Source organism: Taeniopygia guttata, chromosome 4, assembly GCF_048771995.1.
Source record: "Taeniopygia guttata chromosome 4, bTaeGut7.mat, whole genome shotgun sequence".
In the NCBI taxonomy this organism is placed as follows: Eukaryota; Metazoa; Chordata; class Aves; order Passeriformes; family Estrildidae; genus Taeniopygia; species Taeniopygia guttata.
The window spans coordinates 47,727,826-47,751,549 of record NC_133028.1 but is presented as its reverse complement, the minus strand read 5'-3'; the positions used below and the strand labels follow the sequence as shown (position 1 = coordinate 47,751,549).

The window sequence follows — 23,724 nt, the reverse complement described above, 5'->3', positions numbered from 1 at the left end:
TGGGGGTTCCAGTGGACTGGCTGTCTTTAGGAATGTGTTTGTTACAAAGAGTGGATTATTTTCTCTAATAGTAAATGCCAGTCTTGATTAGCCTGTGGTCTGGTTCTTTCTACTTAGTTACAGCACTTTTCCAAGCTGAGAATGCTGAGATCCATGTTGGTTTCAACCCAAACTGGTTACTAAGAGCACCATAGACATTTTAAAGGGCAGTTTAGGAACTGTACTTGGCCGTGGTGTGCTACCTGCAAAGCTGCACAGCAGGCATTCTGTAACAGGCACTTAATTGTGGCTGGGGGACTGCCATCTCAGCACCTTGGGGCTCACTCATTGTGCCTTCATAGTCTGAGAAAGCACTGGAGGGAGAAGAGCATGGAAAGAAAAATGCTGTTTTTTTGTTAGTGGTGGTTTTGTTTGTTTGCTTTTCTAAAATCTGTCATATGAACTACTAATGGCAAAAGTTAGTTTATTCCAGAGTGCAGCTCTGGAGGTTAAACAAACTTTAATGTTGATCATCAGCATTTACAGTGGTAAAGTGGTTACCTGGCAGAAACAGATACTGATATTCAACATCAGAGACTAAAAGAACACTTACCCAAAGCTGGTGAATCACTTAAATTATATGGAAAATACCTACTTATTTATATATTCAAAGGAAATAATTGTGTTTGCTATCTAAAGTGCAGTTCATTTTGATTCCCCTCTGCCTCAACTTTGCTTCAAAAATTATTTAGAAAAAAAAAAAAGAAATGAAAGGAAAAAAGTTGAGTGGTCAAGCAGTTACTGTTACTGAATTAAAACCTTATGATGGAGCTCTGTAATTCCTGTATTTCCTCTGAACTCTTGAATGTTTTTTCAGCCCTTTTAGCTAACATAAAGCACATGAATACCGAAGATACTCATTTCATACAGCAAATTTGATTGAATCTCCTAAAATTCTGATAAACTCCAGATTTATACAGGATCAAGGTATAAATGCTGTGATAATTGCAGTGTGTAGATCAGACAGAATCAGAGAATGGAGAAATGTGTAACCTTGGCCTTTCCATGTGCAACTTGGATGGCATGCCTTTGTTTGGAAGTTATATACAGCCATTGTGAAATTGTTTTCTGCTTGTTGAAATGTCAGTCATCAAACCTTTGCAGTGTGGGATTTAATTTTCGTAATGACTGAAATTCAGGATGGAATTTCAAGGATGGAATTCCTTTTCATCAGGGTGTTCTTCAGGAATTCCTCAAGCCATTCATCTTTGTAAAGTAAACAGGCATAATGTGTGAAGTTAAGCTGAAAGTCCTGCTGTTTGTCCTGCAGCCAGTTGTCCAATTGCTTGACACATAAGGGCTAAATGAAGCATGTGTGTCTTCCAAGCTGCTTTTTTTTTGTTTCTGGTTAATTATTTGAGCCTCTTTCACTCTTATTGATAAGCAAATCAAAGACAGGAATTGTCCAAATTATTAATATAGCTAATAAGTATTTTTTTCTTAATTACAGGTGGTGATGGGAATTCATGAGTTGGTGTATATCCAATGTATAAGATTGGGTCTTTTGGGTATTCCTTTCATTATTTGCAATTCACAACTTCCTGTACAGAGGCAATGCAGTCCTTACCTTTTCCTTAACAATCAGTTATAAACAATTCAGCACAAGGAGCTCAGAAAGGGAAGTCTCTGTTCCCGCTGCCTCTTAACTGCTGAGAGCTGGTCCCCTGCAGGCAAGCTGCAGCTGGCCAGCTGTGAGTGTGAATGGCAGGGGCTTCTGGCCCTTGCTCTGACCTCAGCAGCAGCTGCCTCTGGTACCTGCTGGGGAAGGAGCTCTCCTGTTTTCACAAGGACAAGCACTCTTGGTCCCCGGTGAGAACTGGCTTCAATTCCCCTTTCTCAGCCCGACAGTAGCTGTTAATCAGTATATTAGCCTTGTGAGAGGTAAACAAAACATTTGATTCTGGTTTCCTTGTCAGGCAACGACATCTTCATTTGGAGATACTTTGCAGAAAGCGAGCAACCCCTGCCTCCCAAGCCTGGATGTTGCTGACATTTGGTATAAGACTGTGCATAGGTAGAACAGCACTCCTTTTGGAGTTAGAGATCTTTTCTCACATTTAGTAGAGCAGAGACTGCTTTTCCCTTTCCTTTATTCTTCACCAAATGTTTTATCATCTTTCACTTTTTAAGTTTTGTATTGTTGTGCTTTCTCCCTCACATCTTAAACATTTGGCCATAAGTGGTAGGTGGGTTTGGGCACCTAAGGAGCATAAGATACAGGCAAAATAGCTGGCTTGATGGAATCTTGACTCTAAAGGAGTGAAGGTAAAGCAGAAGGGTGAAGAAAGAAGAGTGGGAGAGATGGAGTGTATGAATACATGTGCAAAGAAGTGAAAGAAGGGTGACTGCAGAGTCTTTTGTTTCTGCCCATAATTTCATGACATTTTAAAACAAAATAATTCCCTAATCTTTGGGATTCTAGAGAAATAGCTTGGAAGTAAGAATCTCAAAGGCTTCAGAAAGAGAAGGGTGAACAGACATTGTCACCTTAAATGTGTAGGAGCTGAGAAATTTGGAACTAATCTAATGTTTTGGGAAAGGTGCTGACACATGATTTTTGTGAAGATTGCTGTTGGCAATATTATAATGTGCAAAACTTGGAAGAACATAGCTAGCAAATACATACTAGTGAGGATATCACTCATTGATTTAAGTACATATAGAGGCTTCATAATCTAGTACAAAATAGTTTAAAAATAGTGTAAACAGTAGATTAATGTGTTAACATTATGTTAGGTCTTTGTTTTCTAGTTTGCTTTTTCCTGAATATTTAGAAGAAACGTTTTGAAGATAATTGGGAAAAAACCAAACAACAAAACTTTAAAAAGTAGAACATAGTTACATTCAGGGTGACCTCAACACTAATTTTCATTTTTTTACTAATGTCTATATGTCTTTATGCTTTTTAAAGATGCCTTACTCTTCTATTGCTTAAAATACTTCATTAAAAAAAAAAAAAAAAAAGGCAAGCCGAGTTCCTGCTTAGGTTGTAAAGGGTCAGTTTTCATAGCTGTCTGACCTTTTTGGACTACACCAAGATAGTGTATGTGAGATGTAGGGGGGTTTTGTGCCTGAAGTGATAAAACTATTTTGCACAGCTTGCCTTAATAAGGAGCAGATTGGCTAGTAACATCAGGAGGCACTCCTATCTGAAAAAAAACAATAAAATGCTCTTATGGAGTACAGTTGTCTTTCCTGTCCTCTTGATTATTGCCCAATATATTTTAAATCATGTGTTGAAGCATTCTCTTCTCCTACTCCCTTGACTGTAGCTAAAACATCATCACATTTCATCATAAAAAACCTATGTAATAAAAAGTAATTTGGCCTCGGGGATTTTCTTTTCTGGCCTTACCTGTTGACTCAAAGTGAATGCTGCACATTCTGCAGAGGGGTAGTTTATAGGCTTCATTTGTAACATTTAGGAGGTTTTGTTTGTTTGTTTTCCCCCAGCCCAGTGAATGCTGAAGCCATTTTTACAATATTTGCACATGAGTGACTTTAGGGATGCTGCTCATTCTCTGAGGCTTCTCAGGAACATTCAAGTGTTCCAAGTATCGTCTTTGCAGAATGGAGACTGATCCCTTCTGAGCTGCCAAGTGCAGAGTAGCCATGTGTTCTCAGCTGCAAGAAGGCTCCAGGCAAAAAATATTTGCCTTAATTAAATCCCAAGCTTCTCAGAGGTTATTTAAAAAACAAATCACAACTTTCCTGAAAATCTAATAATTGTTGGGATGAACTGAAATAATGCAGTGCTCTCATAGGAAATGGTGAATAGACATTCCAGCTATGCCAAGACAACTTAATAGAAATTTTCTTCATTTTATAGAGATTGCTGCTTTTAGAAATACGTGAAGCTGCAGAGTTGGCATATGTGCCTGTTACCTCTTTAAAAAGTGAGCATTTACCAACTAGTAATGGCATATGGGGTGTTTCCAAACCTCATAGTTCCAGAGTAAGTTTTGATAAACATCCAGTAGGGTGGAAAAAAGCTTACAAAAACAAGAAAATAAGGCCCAATCACGTGCATCTGAACTGTGTGGGTAAATGTGGCTGCTGATTGCTTTTATTCATAAAAATGCACTCTAGCCTTCAGGATATGTTTGCTTCTGCTTCATACAGGCATATTATAAAACAAACTATTCCATAAAATGTTAGTATTAAAAAGAAAGGAAAATTAGGTTTTCTGCATTGCAACCTCATCTATAAAACAGTGTTTTCACTGAATCTCTAGCTCATATTTTAATTATTCAAGTGTGAATGGAGAGAGAACTTAAAAATGGGAGGAGATGAGGTCTGGAAGACAGTAATAAAAGCACATCCCTTTGTTTAGTGTTGCTGGGTGGCTTTTTTTTTTCAATGTCTGGGATAAAGTGGTATATTTCATGATGGAACTAATGCATTAAAATTCTGATGTAAAAGTAAGGAAATACTTATACAATCAGAACTAAACGGTTTGGTTTTTTTAATTTGCCCCAGCTCCACTACTTTTGAACTTAAATCAGAAAAGTGCTTTAAGAGGAAATCAATATTTTCATATCTCATGTGTTAAAAAAGAGAGATCAGAATAGCAATTTTCAAATGTAAAGAAAGAGCAAATGAATCAATAATAACCCTAAGTCATCTGATCTTGTATCTGGTTGAACAAATGTTTTAGCCTTTGTAAATAAACACATCAATTTATATATAATATAATAAACTTCAATTTCATTGAGAACTAAAATGTAATGATATATTGTTGTGAGTCATCTGTGTTAGCAGAGTTAGGAAGCAGGTAATGTACCATAGATGCTATTCTGCTTTACATTGTTTTCTCCTGAGAATTGTTCAGTGAGCAAGCTTCCTTCCTTGCAAATCTTTCAATACAATATCCAAATTTTGTGAAAAAGAAAAGGTTGGTAAATGTTGTCTCTTGGTGACACAGATATTAAATATCCTTTAGTCCTTGCATAGAAGTTTATACCTGGTTAGAGAAGAAGTGAGTTACACTCTGAGGGCTTTACTTATGACTGTGTGCATTGAAAAACCTACAACAATTATTGCAATCTCTCTTTGTAAGTACAAAACAATTCTGTTTGCTGCTAAAAGCTGTTTGGCTTTTTGGGCCAGTGTCACAGTGCCTGGAGAAGGCCGATGAGGAAGCTGAAGAGTACATATGCTGCTTACATAAGGAGTGCAGCTCTGGGACACAGCTCAATGAGTAGTGAGAAACCCACGCCATATGGAGTGGTGTAGCACCCCACAGAGAGCCTGGGCATCCCTAGAAGTAGTAGTACAGACAATGGTAGAGAAAGGGATTTTTTGTTTACCTTTGCAGTAACAGGGCTCAAAGTGCTCAGAAAGCCCCATCATCTTGTTGCCACATCATCTTGTGTTAACTGCATCTTTCTGCTGCAGCTTGTAGATGTGCCTTTTGGAAAGACGAGAGCATTTAGTTCTCCTGGTGGTATTCAGAGGTCTCTGGCCCCTCTGTGTTCATAGCACATTGTAACTCTGTGAGATTCTCTGCAGAGCCAGAAAGCATAATACTTTCCCACCTACATGTTCCTTTTGGGTATACCTTGGGAATAAAGTCTCAGTAAAGCAACAAGATCAAGAAAATGAAAAAAAAAAAAAAAAAAGGTTTGCTGTAGTTTTCTCTAAATAATAAAAAAAACCGTCCAGCATAGAGCTTTGGCTGCTAGGATATTTGATACTTCATGATGTTTCAGAATTGGTTTTTTTGTTGTTTTTTTTGTTGGTTTTTTTTGTGGGTTTTTTTTGTGGTTTTTTTTTTTTTAATTTCTGATGATTTTTTTCCCTGGCCTTTCAAAATGTGAATTAGACTTCTACATTGCTGAAGGTAGGATAACATAGAAATATTATCTCAACATAATGAAAGTGCTGAATAAATATTTATTTTAAAATTTCATGCTGTTCAGAGTTAAATGTTTCCATTTACTTTTCAATGAGAATGGTTTTTGAAATTTCACCTATTGTGTAAGTTGTTTGCATTAGATTTTGGGGGCTCTGATGGAGCAGAAAATGTAAAAGCAAAAGCTGTGAAACCTTTTTGATAATTTGATGATGTTTTCTTTGTGAATTCCAGCAGATTAGGTATCCCGCATTATAAGAAAGACTTTAATGATCAAATTCAACAGTTTTTTTAAAACTACTCTTTTAAAGGCCAGCCTTTGAATTCTGCATTCAGGTCAGAGCTTAAAGTCTGACCCTTAGGCTTAACACACATAGAAAAGAAGTATATTCTTTGTAACTAAGAGGCAGACTTCCAGTGTCAGATTCTTTTTAGTTCAGTATCACTCAAACAGCCAGACTGAATTATTTGACAACTGTAAGGGAGTTGAACGTGAGGAAAACACTTTCTACTGAGCCTGACAAGTGGAGAGCCAAAGTCAGTGCCATTCTACAGTCTAGATTGCATTGAGGAATTGGTTAGAGACATTTTGTGGTGTTAATTGTTTTATAGCTACTCTGGTGTGAAAGTCTGCTTTATTTCCAAAGCTGAAACCATAAGAATGCAACTTTTTGCTTTTAAATTGACAGATTTATATCAATAAGGAGGTATTCAAGTCCCAGTACAGGATGTGGTCTGACTTCTCTCTCAGCAGCCATGCTTGCTGGGTCCCCTGCTTTGAGTTATGCCCAAGTGAACAAGCCACAGACACACTATTTGCTGTATTAAATTCAAGTAGTGCTCAAAAAAACATAATCATCCTTTTTGCCCAATCAAAGTTGTCTCCCTCCACTATTATAAAAGATAGAGGAGAATTGAGACACATTTGCCTCCTGCACACCTCTTTGCCTTTTGATGTAGTGTGTATTTCAGACTGATTCCAATGGGTCTTTGCCAGGGCATCCTTGGAGATGATGCTGAGACTGGATGGCCCATCTCCTGATGCTTCTTTCCCTCTCTCCTCTGGTGTGGTCATGCAACAAGTAGGGAACAGATGCTGCTGAAAGCTAACTGCTTGGGAGGAAGGGAAGGGACCTGCTGGGAGGTGGTCCCAGGCTGGAGAAGGGGAGGGCAGATCTTGAGCTCTCAGTACTGGCCCCCACAGATTTAATAAAAGCAGCTGAAGTTGAAGAAGAACATTGCTCAAGTAACCAAGGTGACCAATGGACCTCAGCAAAGTTATTGGCTTTGCTAATTGTATTTATTGCAAGGTTTGGCAGATTTCGTTGGAAGGTTTGTCGGTATTATTTTTGACTGTTGAAAGTATTTCTTTGTAAATAAATGTCAGCTGAGCTGGATTCCTTACATCTTTTTTGAGTTCTGCTTTTTCTAGTGGTTGTATGGGAACCATGGAACCACTGTATTAATGTGCCTAATACTCTGTGTAGACACAAAAACACCAGCCCATAACACAAAAATACAGCAACCCTCACAACAAAGAAGCAAATAACACCCCTACCTGCTAACAGGTATCAAAAATAGTTTAGCAGAAGATATTGTGGGTATTAGGAAATAATTAGAATATCATGAATGAGCTAAGGAACTACCATTTAAAAAGGCATTGGTTTCAGAAAAACTTGTTCAGTTTAGTATATAACAGTAAAACGTTATCTGTTGTTTTGTAGTTACTGAGCCTTTTTGCTGTACTTAAACAGTATAGCAATGAATACCCCTGAATTTTCATTAAAAGTAGAATCATGTTATCATTTGAATTAGTTAACCAAGGCTTATGTAAAATGAAAAAGATACTTGTGCTGAAACAATAGAAGTATGCAACTCTACTGTATGAAATAGGAGAATGCCCATACTGCATACTACAATTAAATGCCTTTGATTCTTCCTGGGTTTCCAGCTAATCATTTTGTAGATCTCAGACTCTGCCACAAGTGATTCAGAGGTTTTCTCAACAAAGTACGAAGTTTTCTACTTGGTAATGTTGTACTTTGATTTCTCAGTATTGTATGTCTGTGTTGGTAGCTGCATGTGCAGATGTACTGTGGTAGGACTTGGAAGTTGAATAGGGTTAAATTCTTAGAGGTGATTGATGGTTTTTCTTAAGGGTACTTTAGTAACTTTTCAAGTTTAACTTGAGAAATATGGAAAAATTATTTGAGGACTAAATGATTATAACAGCTTGAATGCTGACCAAGATATTACAAAAATAAAGGGGGCTTTGCCTTCTGAAAAGTTAAATTTATTTGTGCCAAAGTGCAAGACCTCTGAATGCACAGAAACTTTAACGTTCTGATTGACATGGCTGAATTAACAGTAATGTTGGATTTGTGAAACCAAATAAAATATTTTTGTTGTGACCATTTATTGAAAATTAATTTTTTGGGGCTGAATGGCAATCTGTTGGTTGGGTTCTCAATGAAGGAAGAAAATAATTTTATGGGCGCCTTTCAGTGTATTGTATAAAAATATCAAGTTTTTAAGATTTTGCCTTACAGGACTAAATTTCAAACTACTTTTTTTTCTTACTGTTCTTGAAGACAGCAATTAACATTGCTTACTATCACAGCTTGTGAAATGCAAAGTGAACTGTCGTATTTTTAGATGCAGAAGTTTTGGTTGAATTTATTTCCTGTTTGCTGTAATGAAGGACTAGTTAGCCGTGCTAACTAACATTCTCTGCAGGTCACATCAAAGCTTGCTGTATTTCTGTAATTCTGGCTACCAAGCTCAAAATACAGAGGTAGAGCAGGCGAAAGTCCTATTGATTCAAGCTTGATTTTATCCATCTTTCAAGGAAGTATTTACTACTTATTGCCTGCACAGTAAAGGAGGATGAACCTTGTTAGTTGCTGACCATGAAGAGTTAATTGCCAGAGTTTTGGAAGATTATAGGCTAATTCTTAAAAAATTCTTTTTCTTAATAATTTAATACTCATGAAGTTCAGTAACTGAGTACTAAGTAGTGGATCTGTTTTTACTGATGAAACCTGTGACTATTTTACTTTTTAATTTTTAGGAATCCTAGAATCTATTTGCTGATTTTGCACAGTATGAAAATTTGATGGTGTGTTCAGGAGTTGTACTTAATACTAAAGAGTCCTTGCAGTACCTTTTTCTTATTGTGAAGATGAGCTGGCGATATCTGTGTCAAACTCTGCTTTCTGAACAAGTAAAAGGAGTCTTTAATAGGTCTGTCAGCACTCAGCCCCACTGAGACAAAGCACAGCCTTACAAATCCATGAGTGCTGACTCAACAAATTTGTTATATCTGAAGAAACTCTGTTGGACTTTTCCAAGCACATTTGAAAGAAATTAATAGTTTTTCCAGTTCTAGTTTTTACAGATGTGATGGAAAGCCAGTCTTTGCTATGTAGAAATAATCACTTTGAGAAGTACCTTCTTGCACATGCAGTAATTTAAATAAATAGGGCTGGTTAGTATGAAAAGTAAAAACTGACAGTAGAAAGAGTAAAAGTTTTAAAACCAAAATGCTAAAGGATAGTGTATATACAGTAAATGAGGATTTATTTTGTCAACTTTATTGTGAATATGTTTGAACTCTGTCTCTGGGCATGAATCACAGGATTGGAGAATTAGGCCAGAGCTTACAGGAGTTTGATTGCTTTACATTAAGTTTATATGAGTTTGTTCCTAAGGATACATTACCAGCAACAACTAGAAAGTTCATTTTGGAGATGGTTCTACCAAATATTAAATATGTTATATATGAATTTAACTTGAAGTGGATTAAGATGTGCAAGTGTTCCAGTCATTTTTAATCTCACCTATAAATGGCATTTGCAGTGCTTTGTAGTTACCCATATAATATTGTCAGTTTTGAGAACTGATCACTACTTAGGCATTTTCTCTGTCATCCTCAGGAAAGATGTCTAGAGACCGGGCTCTCAGGAAGCAGCAGCAGCTGAATAATTTGGTAGCAGCAGTGACAAAGCTCGCAAAATCTGGAGATTTGATTGTGGATTTTTGCAGTGGAGGGGTAATGTATATTTTTGTTTATGTGGTTCATTTTCTTTCAGCTTTCATCTTTGCAGTGCTGGGTGGTTGCTGCCACAAAGCAAAGCAGAAGTGCAAATGCTGAAATTTTAGCTGCTTTCAAAGGTTTTCTCATTGGTATGGGAATGTTCATCACATAATGAGTGTACAACAGGGAGTGTTCCCTTTTCAGTGCTGAAAAGTGACTCAGATTTTGTTGTTTGTTTCTGTTTTCACAGGGCCATGTTGGAATTGTTCTTGCTTATATGATGCCATCATGTCAGGTAAATCCTCAATAAAAAGATTTCTGTTAATCATCTTAAATGTGTATGTAGAATGAACACATAGAAGTCGCAGTTGTCTCAGCAGAGGACTTAGGTTTGAAACATGCACATTTTTTAGCATTGTCCCCAAATGTGTGTGGTGCTTTCCAGAGAAGACAAAAGTTATAGGAAAATAGGAAATATTTTCAAGCTTATTAATATTGGCAAGTATTAAATGCCTTTGATTGTTCCTGGGTTTCCAGCTAATAATTTTGTAGCTCTCAGACTCTGCCACAAGTGATTCAGGGGTTTTCTCAAAAAACTACAAAGTTTTCTACTTGGTAATGTTGTACTTCGATTTCTCAGTATTATTTTGCCTTACTTGCTCCTATGTTTGGAATCTAGGTGATACTCATAGAAAATAAGGAGTTGTCTCTGATCCGTGCTAAAGACAGAAGTGATGAACTAGGTTTAAACAACATTTGGTTCATTCAAGCAAATTTGGACTACTTTAATGGATCTTTTAACATTGGGGTAAGTGATTATAACTTTTCTACTTCCAAACTTCAGTGTCTGATTAATTATTCTTAAAACAACTAATAAACATAAGAGAATAAAATTCTGTATATCCTTACAGACTGTGAAAATAAATGAGATTAATGTCCTGTCTAGAATTTTGCAGCTCTAGTGAAGAGTAAGGCATAAACAGTATTTTGTAGCTCTGTAAATATTCCTGTCATCTATTTTCTCCTGCAGTTAATTGAATATGACCTCCATGGCAAGGTGCAAGCTTTCCATGCAAGACTGACTGTTCTTTAAATCATCCATCTAAAAGCCTGTTTTGTCTGTAGCTGGGGATAGATAATGCTGAAGGTTTATGGTACATGAACAGTGCTGCTTAACTGTTCGGTTGGTTTATTTAAGAAAGGAAAAGAAATTTACCGTAGGAGAAAGAGGAGAAAATAAATGGTTTTAGCCAGTCATTCCAAGTGTAGATTTCCAATTCTCTAGCTTTATTTTCTGTACTACATTGTCAATAAAGCTCAGTGGGTGAACTAGAGAGCTATTTCAAAATACAGGATCTCATGAATAATACACTGAGTTGTGTGTGTGAAATGCTTAATAATTGTTTTATGAAGTGAGTCTCCAATTTTGTGGTCATTGGAATTCCCGTCTTGATTTCTGGGGGCCCATTTTAAAGGTTAATACAATGTTAACCCTGTGGAGTTTTTATTTAATAAAAAAAGTATTATATTCTCTCTTTCAAGTTTGTGACAAGGGAGATACTGAAGTATATGTCAGAAGAGTCCACTTGGAAATTCTTGTTTTCCAGCCCTTCATTTCCAAATATCTGCATTAGTCTTCGTATTTTATTTTGTTTCAGATAGTGAGTTCAATATATAGGGCATACTGAGAAAGCTTTTTCTTTAATTTTATTTGGGATTTTTTCTTAACTAAATGGGTTTTCAGAAAGCCAAAGAAGAAATCATTTGGAGTAACAGGTCATACAGGCTCAGCAAAGCTACTGATTTATCTGCTTCTGTTTTAAGGTCTCTTTTTCTGCAAGCAAAGCAGAGAGCTTTGTTTTCCACTTGGATAGATGAGGAAGTAACTATAATTACATTCCATGATAATCTGATAGCTGTGATATTAAGAATCTATTTCTGATGTTAAACTAGTTTATTTTTGTTGTTAAGTTCATATGAGCAGAAATTTCATTGTGCAATTATTTTCATGTTAATTTTTTAGTATTCTGCCTGAGACAAGAGTACTTGTTTCCATCTGTGTGCAATTACAGTTCAGTTGATGATTAATGGTCTCCTCAGCTGAGCTTACAGCAAGCAGACTGGAAACAAAAAAGACTTTGTTTAATCTATATCTGAGAGCAAAATTTTTATCTTCCCAGTTGCTCTACCTAAAAAACAAGCTTTGAACCCTGAAATCTGAGTCTGCGGTCTTAAACCTCTTCTCTAAACGTACAGTGAACAAAAAGCAAAGCAAACAATGTAGTTTTATAAATCCACACTGCTGCATAAGATCAGAAATGTGCCTCAAAAACATCCTTAGTTTAAGTATGCACCAGGCCTACTCTTTGGGAGGAGGCAGAGAAGGTAATGCCCCATTCCAGTGGTGCATTTGGCATCCCAGGTATAGATAGGAGAGAGCTGCCTGCCTTCCCCTGCGGTATATTGAGTACTGCAGTCATTTGCTTTTCTATAAGAGAGCAAAAAGAATTTGGGTGGAGGCTGTGTTTTGCCCAAACACATCACTGCTCGCAGGTAGTTGTGATCAAATGTTATTTTAGTTGAAGAGTCCCTCACTAAGAAAAAGAAATAAAAGAATAAGGAGAGGGAAAAAAAATTTAAGGAGGGTAAATTGTATTTGATGCCTCCCCCAGCTCCAGTGTTTGTTTCCTATAGATTTTACTCAGTACTTGAAAATCAAATTATCTAAATTTATGCATATTTTTTTCTTTAGATGTGACCTTCAGGTATACCTGTTTCTTCTCTTACTGCTTAGTTGAAATCCAGTTTTGACATAGTTCTTTGTATTTCTAAGTTCTTTTTGCTTGAAAACTTTTGACAAATCACCGCATAGTTTTTCTGTTATTATGTGTTCCACAACTAGTATTTTTCTGGAGATTTGTTTTTAGTTTATTTGATATCACAATGAAGTGCACCTGCCTTCTGAGTGCTTTTGGTGAGTGACTCTTCTTCAGTGTTGATTCTTTGTTAATGAAATAAATTTTCCTCAACATAGATATAAAGGAGGGGAATGAAAAACTGGAGAATTGAGGACCAGGCCTTTGGTGTATCAGCTTTAGTTGCAAAAGCTTCCTCGTGTATTCAATTAACTCAGCCAACCAAAAAATGCTGGATTGTGCTTAGAATGTTCCAGTGATGAGTTTTCTTGTTTGCTTGGTTGTTTTCCTGCTGTAGGTGGCCCTGCACGCCTGCGGGGTGGCCACAGACATGGTGATGGAGCACTGCCTCAGGGCACGGGCAGCCTTTGTCATCTCCCCCTGCTGCTACGGCTTCATTCAAAATACTGTCAAGTTCAAATATCCTCGAAGGTAAACTAAACCTTGCAAGATAAACCCTAAAATATCGACTTAAGTGAGGGAATAAAATCTGAGAAGAGTATAGAATTAATAATTTGAGGGTCATTGAGAGTGACTAGGCTAAGCTGATTCACACTTACAAGAAAACTGTTTCCTCCTGCTTGTTGACCCAGCCTCACAGGCAGATTGGTAATTCCTGGATTTATCTATTAATGTTTCACAAGACTTTGTTATGCAGGCAAACCCAATGGGAAGAGATGAAGATGTCTGACTCAATTCAGAAGGCTGAATGATTTCTTTATTATAATTATGCTGAAATACATTAATATACTATATAAAGGAAGATACTAAAAACTACAAACCTACTTGTTGTAACTATATCTCTCACACAACTCGTGACCCTCTCTCTCAAGTCCAGACACAGGTGGATTGGATTGGCCGTCAGGCTCAAATCCTCACCAGAATCCAATCAAGCACTCACTCCAGGTAAACAATTCTCCAAGCACATTCCACATGAGAAAAACAAGAAGCAGAAATAGAAATTGTTTTCTCTTTCTGTCTCTCTGTGCACTTCTATGAAAAATCCTGAGAGAGAGAGAAATGTGCTGCCACAGACTTGATACAATCAATATAGTAGATACAGCATCTTATATGCAGACCTTCTGCCTTAATCACAAAGTTCATAGAAAACTCATGGAAATTACTCTAAGAAGGCAAATTGACATTTTAATGTTGGAGGAAGATGTAAGCAGTCAGTTTAAAGAAATGGGTCTGCTTTATACCACCGTTTACTGCTTGTAGGACTCCTTTGATTTATTCCCAAGCAGATAAGCTCTCCTGTGTTTTAGTTCATATTTTTAATACTTTTTCAATGGATTGTGTACATATTTTGTCTTCAAATCTGCCTTGTGGGAGATACTAATATATCTCATCCTTAAGAATTTTAATGCCTTTGATACAAATAAAATGTAAAAGATAAGCATAAAGTGCCAGAAGATAAGAAGTTAAACAGCATTCTGAGTCAGAACTAGGTGGAGGAAAAGGGTTGTGTTTTGTTTGGCTTTTTTGTTTTTTTGGTTCATAAAACTGAACTTTGCATGTTGGATGTCCAAGATGAATTAGATTTAATTCTACCAGGAACTACATCAATGACTTAAGTATATATTTGCTAAAATAAGAAACTGAAACATGCAGTTTTAAAAGGTATCAACAAATCTAAAGAGATATTATGCATTCGTGTGAAGTATTTTTCATACTTTTCTATAATATCAAAGTGTTCTGGCACATAAGTGCATAGAAAGCAATCCTTTATAGCTTATTATAACTTTATAACTTATAACTGTTTTTTCTTAGTCAATTTGATACTACCGTCTCTTTTGTTTTCTCTTGTGACACAATAAAACAAATTAGTCTTCTAAAGAAGAGGAAATAAAATTCCAAACCTTTAAAATTAACAGGCATATAATTTTTCTCAGTAGATTTGTTTTAAAATTGGCTGGTTAATGTTTAGCTTTTCACCAGCTACATTTTTAGACCACAAGACTGGAAATAATCACTTGGAAAACTTTTGTTGCTGTGGACGATAAAAAAATGTTAGTGTTTGCTGAAATTTTCAATCTAACCTCATAAGTCTATGAAAACTATCAACCTGGTCTTGAGCTACATTTTAGGATTTGCTTTTTCTTTTTTTCCTTATATGACCATAAAACACGATAGCCTGGCTGTATCCCATAATGGCTGTGTTCTGTACTCAATTCCATTGTTGAGACCCTTTAGCTTTGTGACACAAACAAAATGTGTGTATTATTAAATATATGTAAAGTGTTTGTATGACAATAAGAAAACCACAGTAAGTATGTGTTAGCATTTTTAACGATTTAAAGAGCGAAATTTTATTAATACTAGGAAAACTGGAACTGTAATGGGTTTTGGTATTTTTTAAAGCCTTTCTAAACAGATATTGCTGGTTTTTTTTAAAATGTGTTCAAGTATATAATGATTGCTTCTGTTTTCTACCTTCGCTGTTTTCACATGTGAATTGAATTGATTTTTTTTTTTTTTTTCAGTCATCAGTTCAAAGAAATTTTGTCCTACAAGGTATGTAAAAGGACTGAGGGAAGATGTTTATGTGCAGTCTCCTGCATTTCAGTGGGTCTTCTTATCAAATGAAATATAGGTGGTTATCTTCAAATTGTAAGGAGGGGCACGTGTTAGTGAAACGTTCATTATCTGTGCAGGTACCATTGTGTTTTCTCTTCACGTCCATTTTAAAGGCTTTTTTCTTCAATAAAATTAAATTGTTTCTCCACCAAAAAAACCCCTTTTTTTATTATAATGTATAAGTGAGCCATTCCTAAGGTACTTAAATGTGTATCAGCTAAAAATTACAGGATACCAATTTGTTTAGGTGTTAAATACAGCTGTTGTAATTAACATTAGAGTCCTCCCTCCAATTTATGTCTAAAACACTGGATATAGTAAATGGGAAGATCTTAAACAGATCAACGAGAATTTAATACAGTATTTATATTTTATACAGTTTTAAATATGTTGTTCAAAATTATTTTTAAAATATTAAAGTGTGTTTTGACCCTGAGCAGCTGGGGTCTGTGAAGATAATCTGAGAAGAACTCAGGAGAAATTATCACTGAAGAATACAGATCTGACAGATTGAAGGGTAACAGGAGAGTCGAAAAGGACAAGAGCAGAGAGGTGGGCAGCAGAAAACTGGTACTGGTCTGTTAAGTTATGTCTTGAGAGTTTAAACTAGTTAGTGATGAGCAGCCCAAAATGTGAAGGTTAGAGGCACTGAATGGGGCATGGAAAGAACATGTTTCCTTTTGAGAGAAGCAAGGTTATGTAAATTTACAGCTCAAATCCTAGACAGGACTCCTGGCTTTTACAATAGGGAAGTGATTTCTGAAAGTGATTTCTTTGTAACAGACATATGGAAAAGAAGGAGGTATTTCTAATATCCAAATGCTTTTGGAAACAGTGGGCAGGGCAAGGATAATGTATATGGCAGGAAAATAGAGATTATCTTTTTTAAATCCCTAAATTAGAGGGAGTTTTAAAAATTCAGAAAATCTCCAGCCATCTTATAAGGGAAGTTCAGTTATCAGGTAATAAATGCCCAAAGATTGAGATGCCAAAAGCCAGATGATGGATTTGGAGCTGCCATTATTTTTTCCCATGATTAATGTTCCTTTCAGCATCTTTGTGACATAATCTCAAAGAACTCAAGTTTCAGTTCATAAAAAAATTATTCACTAGCATTATTAAACCTGCTGACAGTACAGAGAGAGATGGTGTCAATTATAGAGTCAAGGATGCCTAGATTAGGATAGTGTGTATAATCTCATTGCAACTCAGTTAATTTCTTCCTAATCTGTTAAACCATGGAGATTTAAATCACGGGATTTGTCAATATTGCAGAAGCTCCAGAATTTTATTATTTGTGTTGCAGGAGGGCACAGGAGTCAAAGATAAGGCTGAAAAATATTGCTGCTCTTAGTAATATGAGAGTCTATACAACTGGTCTAGGCTGGTTGGTGCCTCAAATAATCCTAGTTATAAATAACTTCTGTTATACAGCTAACTATATGTGTTTTTTATATTTCATATTAATAAATTCTTACAGGTTATTGGCTAGCAGCCACAGTTGCCATGTGTTAGCCAGACATTGTCTGTGTCACCCACTCCACTTCCCATTTTAAATTAATTTCTCTTATCTTTCATTTTAGTGAGATCTAAAAAGACATCCAGAAGTCTGGCATTTCCAAAACTTTTTTGATGAGAACATTATGCTGTAATTCATTTGTTTATAGTTGCAAGGAATAAGGTTATGCTAGCTGCAGATTTTTACTATAATACATTTTGAGACTTGGTCAAGACACAAGGAGAATTGTAAAGTAGAACTGTATAAATTTGCAAATACAGCTTTGGAAATTTAATAGGAATTGAACAGGTGAGTGTTCTAGTAAACAAGTTAACTCTGTATGCACACTTTGGGAAGTTTCTAATCATTACTTTAGAAATGCTTTTTTTAATTTCAGCCAACAGAGAATATGATAATGTAATCATTGTGTCAGGGAGAAACAATGTAGTCATAACAGATTCTAGTTTATCTTTTTGGATCATACTGTAAGAAGCCAAGGATTGGAGTCAGTCCAAATTTTCAGGTTAAGTGGCAAGACTTACCTTGGCTCTGGTCTGGTCCAGAGCTGGGAACTTGCTGTTGCAAAGAGCCAAGTTTTATTAGGTGCCTGAAGACTGGTGAGGAGTTGTGTGCAAACATGAGTCTTCTCCCTCTCCTCTAAATTCCTCTTTTTCTCCCCAAGCTACCTGTCACCGCTGCTTCTCTCCTAACAGTGGCCACATAGTCCGTGGCACCCATTCTTCTCTGTTCTTCAGTGGTCACATCTGGGTTTAACATTTTCACCTCTGTTGTACTGCAGGAGTAGCCACATTTGAGCTGAACTGACTGGGTGTAACATGTTTAAAGCCCTAAATGTGTTATGACATGTTCTTATTTTGCTTCCATATTTTTTTATGAAGCTGTGAGCTGGAAACCTTAATGTCAATGCACTCTACTAGGGAACAAATACCCTTGCATCAAGATAATATAAATATATTTAAATGAATAATATTTCTGTATCAAGCATATAATATTTCATTTTATAATATACGGGAATTTTTTTTGTGGTCAGGTGTCTATTTATGAATTGAGTGGTGTGTACTGGGGGAATTGCCATCTTGATTTAATATGAAGGTTTTTTGTGGAGTGAAGGTTTGGATATTCATGGCCCTCTAAAAAAAGCTGGAGTAAGTATCCTTACTTCAGAATACTGAAAGAACCTGAAGTATCCTTAGATGAAGTTACTCTCTCCACCTGTTACAAGAACCTAATCTTTAAAACCATAATTTTATGTCAGGCAAGAATAATTTTTTTTTTTTTTTTTTTTTTTAATGCAAGACACATTCCCTTGTTTCAGAGCTGGAAGCTTTGCTTAGGAGAGCACTTTGTGTTGTTGCCCATTTCTGTTTCCTCCCCATAACATTGCGGGAGACTTGGGAACGTTGTGTGAGTCTAAAATGGTACTGATTTACTCTGCTCTGTGCTGAGTATTGCAGCAGTCCCACAAAGCACAGCTGTCATCAGAGCAGCAATTCCACTGCCACACCTGCAAGGTTCTTGGTCTCACCACCTGGCCAACCTGCCTTCCTTGGCTTGGCTGGTCTTTGAGGAGCCATTGTGCTGGCATGAGTGGTGGGCATTGAAGGCAAGTGAGGATGGGGCTCTGCTGCTGCACTCTCGCCTGCACCATCCCCCTGGCTGAGTGGGCAGGGAGAAATTCTTCTATTGAAGTGTCTGCAGAAAATTTTAATGGCACAGGGGTAGTTTGAAAGTAAATTGTGTTCCTTTTGTTGGAGGAAACTTTCCTATTCACAGCCAGGTATTTTTTGCCTTCAGGATCTGATTTGATTTGGCAGGGCAGAGGAAGTTTGACCCACCAGCCTATCCTGGCATTCAAAATCACTGCTTCGGAGAAATGTTCAAATCAACTGTTAAAGAATGTTGTCTCTCCTGTTTATTGATGCAGGGAGGCTGCCCTATTATAACTCTGCTAAAAGATGGGTGTGTTGCTCATCAGTTATTGATGGCAAAATTAGTCTGCAGGATGTTTTTGAAGAATGCTGTCTTGTATACATTGCATCCCATTCAACTTCTGCAAAGAATTAGGAAGTTTAGCAAGAAACAAATACTTATGAGGAGAAATGAGACAGTGATTACAAACTCTTGACTTACACACGTGTTTGCAGTATAAAAATTGGGATTTCCATACAAGTGAATTTTTTTAGAAATACTGTCTTCAATGTGGTAGCATTTCTGGCATACGTAAGCATTTAATCTGATTTTTCTTGATGAATCTATTTTTTTTTTTTTGTCTTTTTTATAGGAGCACATGATCCTTTGCAGATTTGCAGATCAGACAGCTGTTCAGCTTCCACCTGAACGCAGGCTAATTGGTATGAATTTCTGCAGCTGTGGTATAAACCATCCCAGTAATGGTTTTACCTTGATGCATAAAGGAAGAAGTAGGATATTTATGAATAGGACATTAAGTAGATGTCTTCAGATAACAGTTGAAAAATTTAAGTTTTGTCACATTTCATATCTTGCTGTTCCCTTCTTGCTATAGAAATGTTTTTCTTCTTCCAGAATCATCAATATTAAAGTGACAGTTCACATTTTACTGTCTGGTATTGTTATTTTGATGGAAGCTGTAAACTAGCTTCCAGGTCAGAAAAGACAGAAGGGGCTAGGAACTCAAAGTCTGCTTAGAAATAAGTCTGCTTTTTTGGCTTAGAAGAAACATTTACAAAGTACTTTAAAGCAGTACTAGCTAATAAGCATAACATTTTTAAGAAGCTTAATTTGAATAATTGAAAGTATTTCTTATACTTGCCATACAAGAAGAAAATAATAGAGATCTTGTATAAAAGCTGACAGTAAATTTGTCAGTTTCTTTTGTCATCATCACAATATTTGAAAAACAAATTTTAAAATTCACTTACTAGTGTTGGACCCCATGCTGTGGACTGAAAATTGAAAGAGGACCCAAACATTTTTTTTGAGAGATTGTAACTTTTGTCTGTTCTCAGTGTCTAAAACTGCAGGGTTTTTTTTCTACAAGTGCAACTTCAAAGTGTTTTGCCCTGACAGTATGTACCCTTCTAATAATAATATTGGAGTCAGTGGCCATTTTGTTCCACCAACCACAGAAGGTGGTTTTCTATGAAACCACAAATGTGGGAGGATAGGGCTACAAAAGATAATTTGCAGACTTCTGTCTGGTTGGTTATATAAACTGCTGATTTCTCCCTGCAACATACAAATCCATACAGGACTGAGTTGGAAAGATATTTTTCAGGCCCTCTCTTATTATTGTATCTTTAAATTGTCTCCAACCCAATTATTATCTCTCTCAAATCTCAAGCTACCAACAGAACTGAGTCCAAATGTCAAAATAGTGAGTTCAAAGTAGAGAAATTCTTTTGTAACTAAGGAATCCAGCTGAGAAGGAGGAGATAGTTCTGGCCGTGGGCTCACTGTGGACAGACAGAGTAGGCTGGACTCAGCCCTGCATTCAATTGTGATGTACACCAACTGCTCTCAAATACAAGGATACTGCAGGGTGTGTTGGTGCCACCTGCCCAAAACTTCTAGAGGCACCTGACCAGGGTGCATAACAGGTCTGGTAATGATACAGGCACAAAAGCTCTTTATATATTCAGGGAAGAGAAGTAAGCTGTTCCAGAGGGTGGTTTGGAATACCAGACTCCGATTCCAAAGGCAAACAGGATGTGCTTCTGTCTCTTCATCTCAGGCTCCAAATACATTTAACTATAGAATTCTGTCAGGAGCAAGGGAAGAGGCGGGATTATTCTGTCTGAGACTGAAGCAGGATTGTGCCCTGTTGACTTGAGACTGTAACTACTAATGATAAAACATTTCAAAGTAGCATTAAATTTTCCTTTCAATAGAGTTTCAAGATGCTGAAAATACAATCTGACAAGTCAGTTCTGTTTTTCAGAACATAATAATCAATTATAATGAATAGATAAGTAAAGACAAATGGTCCCATCATCTTGTCATGGCTGTATCATAATAAAAAACTTCTAAGCAGAAAAAAACCCTCTATACTTCCTGGTTTTATTCTGCAGGTAAATCTAAAATAAGGTTATTTTGCATTACCAATTTAGTATGTTTGTTTATAAGTAGTTACAGTAATATGTCTCATATCAATTACACTAGATCACTTTTTGGTATTTTAGTCTATTGTTTAAGATGAAAAACCAGAGATTTTCAGATTTTAGGTGAAAGTACAGGAGGGAAACAGCTACGGTTATAAAGGGAGTAGAAGTCTGGCAATTGAGAGGGCTAAGGGGTAAACTAGGCATTTTTCTTCATCCCATTTACACTAAAGCATGCTTTTTTCTCTAAGTTTTGAGAATACTTTTAAGTAGTTGTGCCTTTCTTTATATATAAAGAGTTAATAATCTCTTCAAGGTCTTTTCTAAATGAGGGTTAGAAGTCACAGATGTGATTTGGAACATAAACCAGATTAAGATGTTTTTCAAAGTATATTTGGAACTTATTTTTTAGATGGCTTACTGATGTGTTTTCCTAACATTGAATATTTACGTGCATGTTTCTGATATTGTTTCTACATTTTGAGTTTCTGTGCTCTCTCTTGCTCTCATTTTAGGAAAGCAGTGTATGGGACTTGTGGATCTGGATCGGGCATGGGCTGCAGAAGAACATAACTACTCTGTCCAAGTTATATCTATGGAGCCAGAGAGTTGCTCTCCAAAGAACAATATGTTTGTGGGCATCCCTGCTTAGGGTGTGAAACTTGCATTCGATTTGAAGCTGAACATAAATCTTCAGTGCATAATGACATCCAGCAGATAGAGGCAGTGCTGGGAAGCAGACATCCTGCATCTTGAACACATTGCCTTCGGAAAGGGAAGTAGCCCCCAAAGTCCTAAAAAGCAAACTGCATGCAGAGCATCACAAATCAACTTGTAATGTGTCACTAAGCAACTTTTGGTTCTCATACTGAGAAGTTTCTGGATCTAATGACTGTGCATGGAATTATATCCATCTGTAAAACTTTACAAAAAACTGGCTTTGTTGAAGGAAAGGTGATTTCCTTTTCAGTAAAGCTGTGTCTTGGCTGCTTGGAAATTGCATTCATGGTCAAAACAGCATTTGTGCTCATAAGCAGAGCAGTTATCAGCCAGCAGTGCTGATCACCAGAGGAACAGAGAAGATCAAATTTACTGTGTTACTGAAGATGGCTGTGCAACAGGTGGTGGCCTGTCTTTGCTAAAGAATTCCATACTACTGTAGGAAGATTATTTTTAATAAAAGTTCATCAGAATACTTTGGGCCTCAGTCTGCTTATTAAAAATGTATTATACTTTGCCAATAATTTTTAAAGAGTTCAGAATTACCTTTAAATATTATGCAAGGATTCTGTAACCAGGCATTTGACATTTGGTTTAAAAAACCAAACTCTTCATTATCCATTGACCTGAAAGTGGGAGCTAGACATGGTGTTAGTAAATGGATCCTTCACTGTTGCATTGGCTATAGAAGTGTGTTGATTCCTATTCATAATAAACTTGCTATCCAGAAGAAATATTTAAGAGCAGTTCATGTGTCTACATACATCATCTTCATTAATTTTATATTCAGTTTAAAATTTGACAAAAATTGCAGTGTGGAACCATTTGAAAAGCTCATTGTGGTTACGCTGCTCTAAAATGAAAATAAGCATTCTCCTGTGTTCCTTTCCCCCCTAATTTTAAATCACCTGTTGACACAAACACAACGGAAGGTAGCTCCTAATGAGATTTTTACTGTGCATTTAGGTGTTTTACACATCTGTGAATTCTGCCATGTTTCAATTTAAATAATCTGGAATTTGGAAACTGTGAACATGGCTTCAAGACATGACTAACTGAATTACAAAGAATAAGTATTGGAGCAAAAAAAGGATCAAAAATATTTAAATATTTATGAAACGTAGATATCTAAAATATCTAAATACTTGGGTTTTTTAAAATGTGAACACATGGAATGCCACCCACTTATTTAAAAAGCATAAAAGTGAGCAAGTAGGAGTGAATTCCTACCTTTAGCCTGAGTTCTTCCATAGATAATGATGAAATACTTTTTCTGCAACTATTTGTGGTTACAGGAGGAACTTGAGTTTTGAAGAATACATGGCAAATGCAAAATACTCTGGAGAGAGTCTTCTGCAATACTTGCCCAATGGGAATTTAGTTTCTAAATTAGTGGTATGTCAATCTGAACATTAGTCATGTTAAATTACTTTTCTGGAGTGAGCAAATTTCTCTTTATGACCTTCTTGTGCTGAAGGAAGAACTTGTCAAGGTGAGGCACCTGTTGGAAGCTGTGATGCTGTTTACAGTAAGGGTTTTCACACTTCTCTGCTCCAGGCAGTGGGTAGCAATATCAATGTTTTTATTATGGTGGTGTTGAACATTTGGCATCGTTTGATACTATGCAATAATACTGACCTTTCAGCAGAGCAGAATTCTGTGCTCTTACATGCTTCACATTTTTTACAGTATCTGTATCAATAGTCTGTAATAGTTTTTTGATCTACCTGAAAAGAAATAATACATTTGGGATGTGCAACAGGGAACATGTTTGCTACTGAATAATTTTTTTTTTTTTTTAACAGGCAAAACCAGGATTTCTTAAAGAGAGAGGTGGAAAATGAACCTTATTTGGACAAATGTCCAAGAGTTTATTGGGTGGTTCAGACGGTCTAGAAAAACAGGTTAAATTACACAAGAATCCAGTTAACAATCTCTGTTTCATTTGTTGAATTTTTTCCCATTTTATTAAAGTACCTTTT

General features: G+C 36.4%; 1 protein-coding gene across 2 annotated transcripts in view; it reads left to right on the top strand.

Annotated features, from left to right (window-relative positions):
* The window catches only part of GSTCD (glutathione S-transferase C-terminal domain containing), a 46,428-nt gene extending 24,211 nt beyond the window's left edge, over positions 1 to 22,217 (top strand). For both annotated transcript variants that reach the window (XM_030271632.4, XM_072928545.1), the window contains exons 6-12: positions 9,829 to 9,944; positions 10,180 to 10,224; positions 10,609 to 10,737; positions 13,143 to 13,276; positions 15,331 to 15,361; positions 19,225 to 19,294; positions 21,538 to 22,217. In XM_030271632.4, coding sequence (XP_030127492.4) covers positions 9,829 to 9,944; positions 10,180 to 10,224; positions 10,609 to 10,737; positions 13,143 to 13,276; positions 15,331 to 15,361; positions 19,225 to 19,294; positions 21,538 to 21,674 — 662 coding nt within the window. In that variant the 3' untranslated portion in view covers positions 21,675 to 22,217. The remainder of the gene's footprint in view (positions 1 to 9,828; positions 9,945 to 10,179; positions 10,225 to 10,608; positions 10,738 to 13,142; positions 13,277 to 15,330; positions 15,362 to 19,224; positions 19,295 to 21,537) is intronic.
* Positions 22,218 to 23,724: the final 1,507 nt, after the last annotated feature.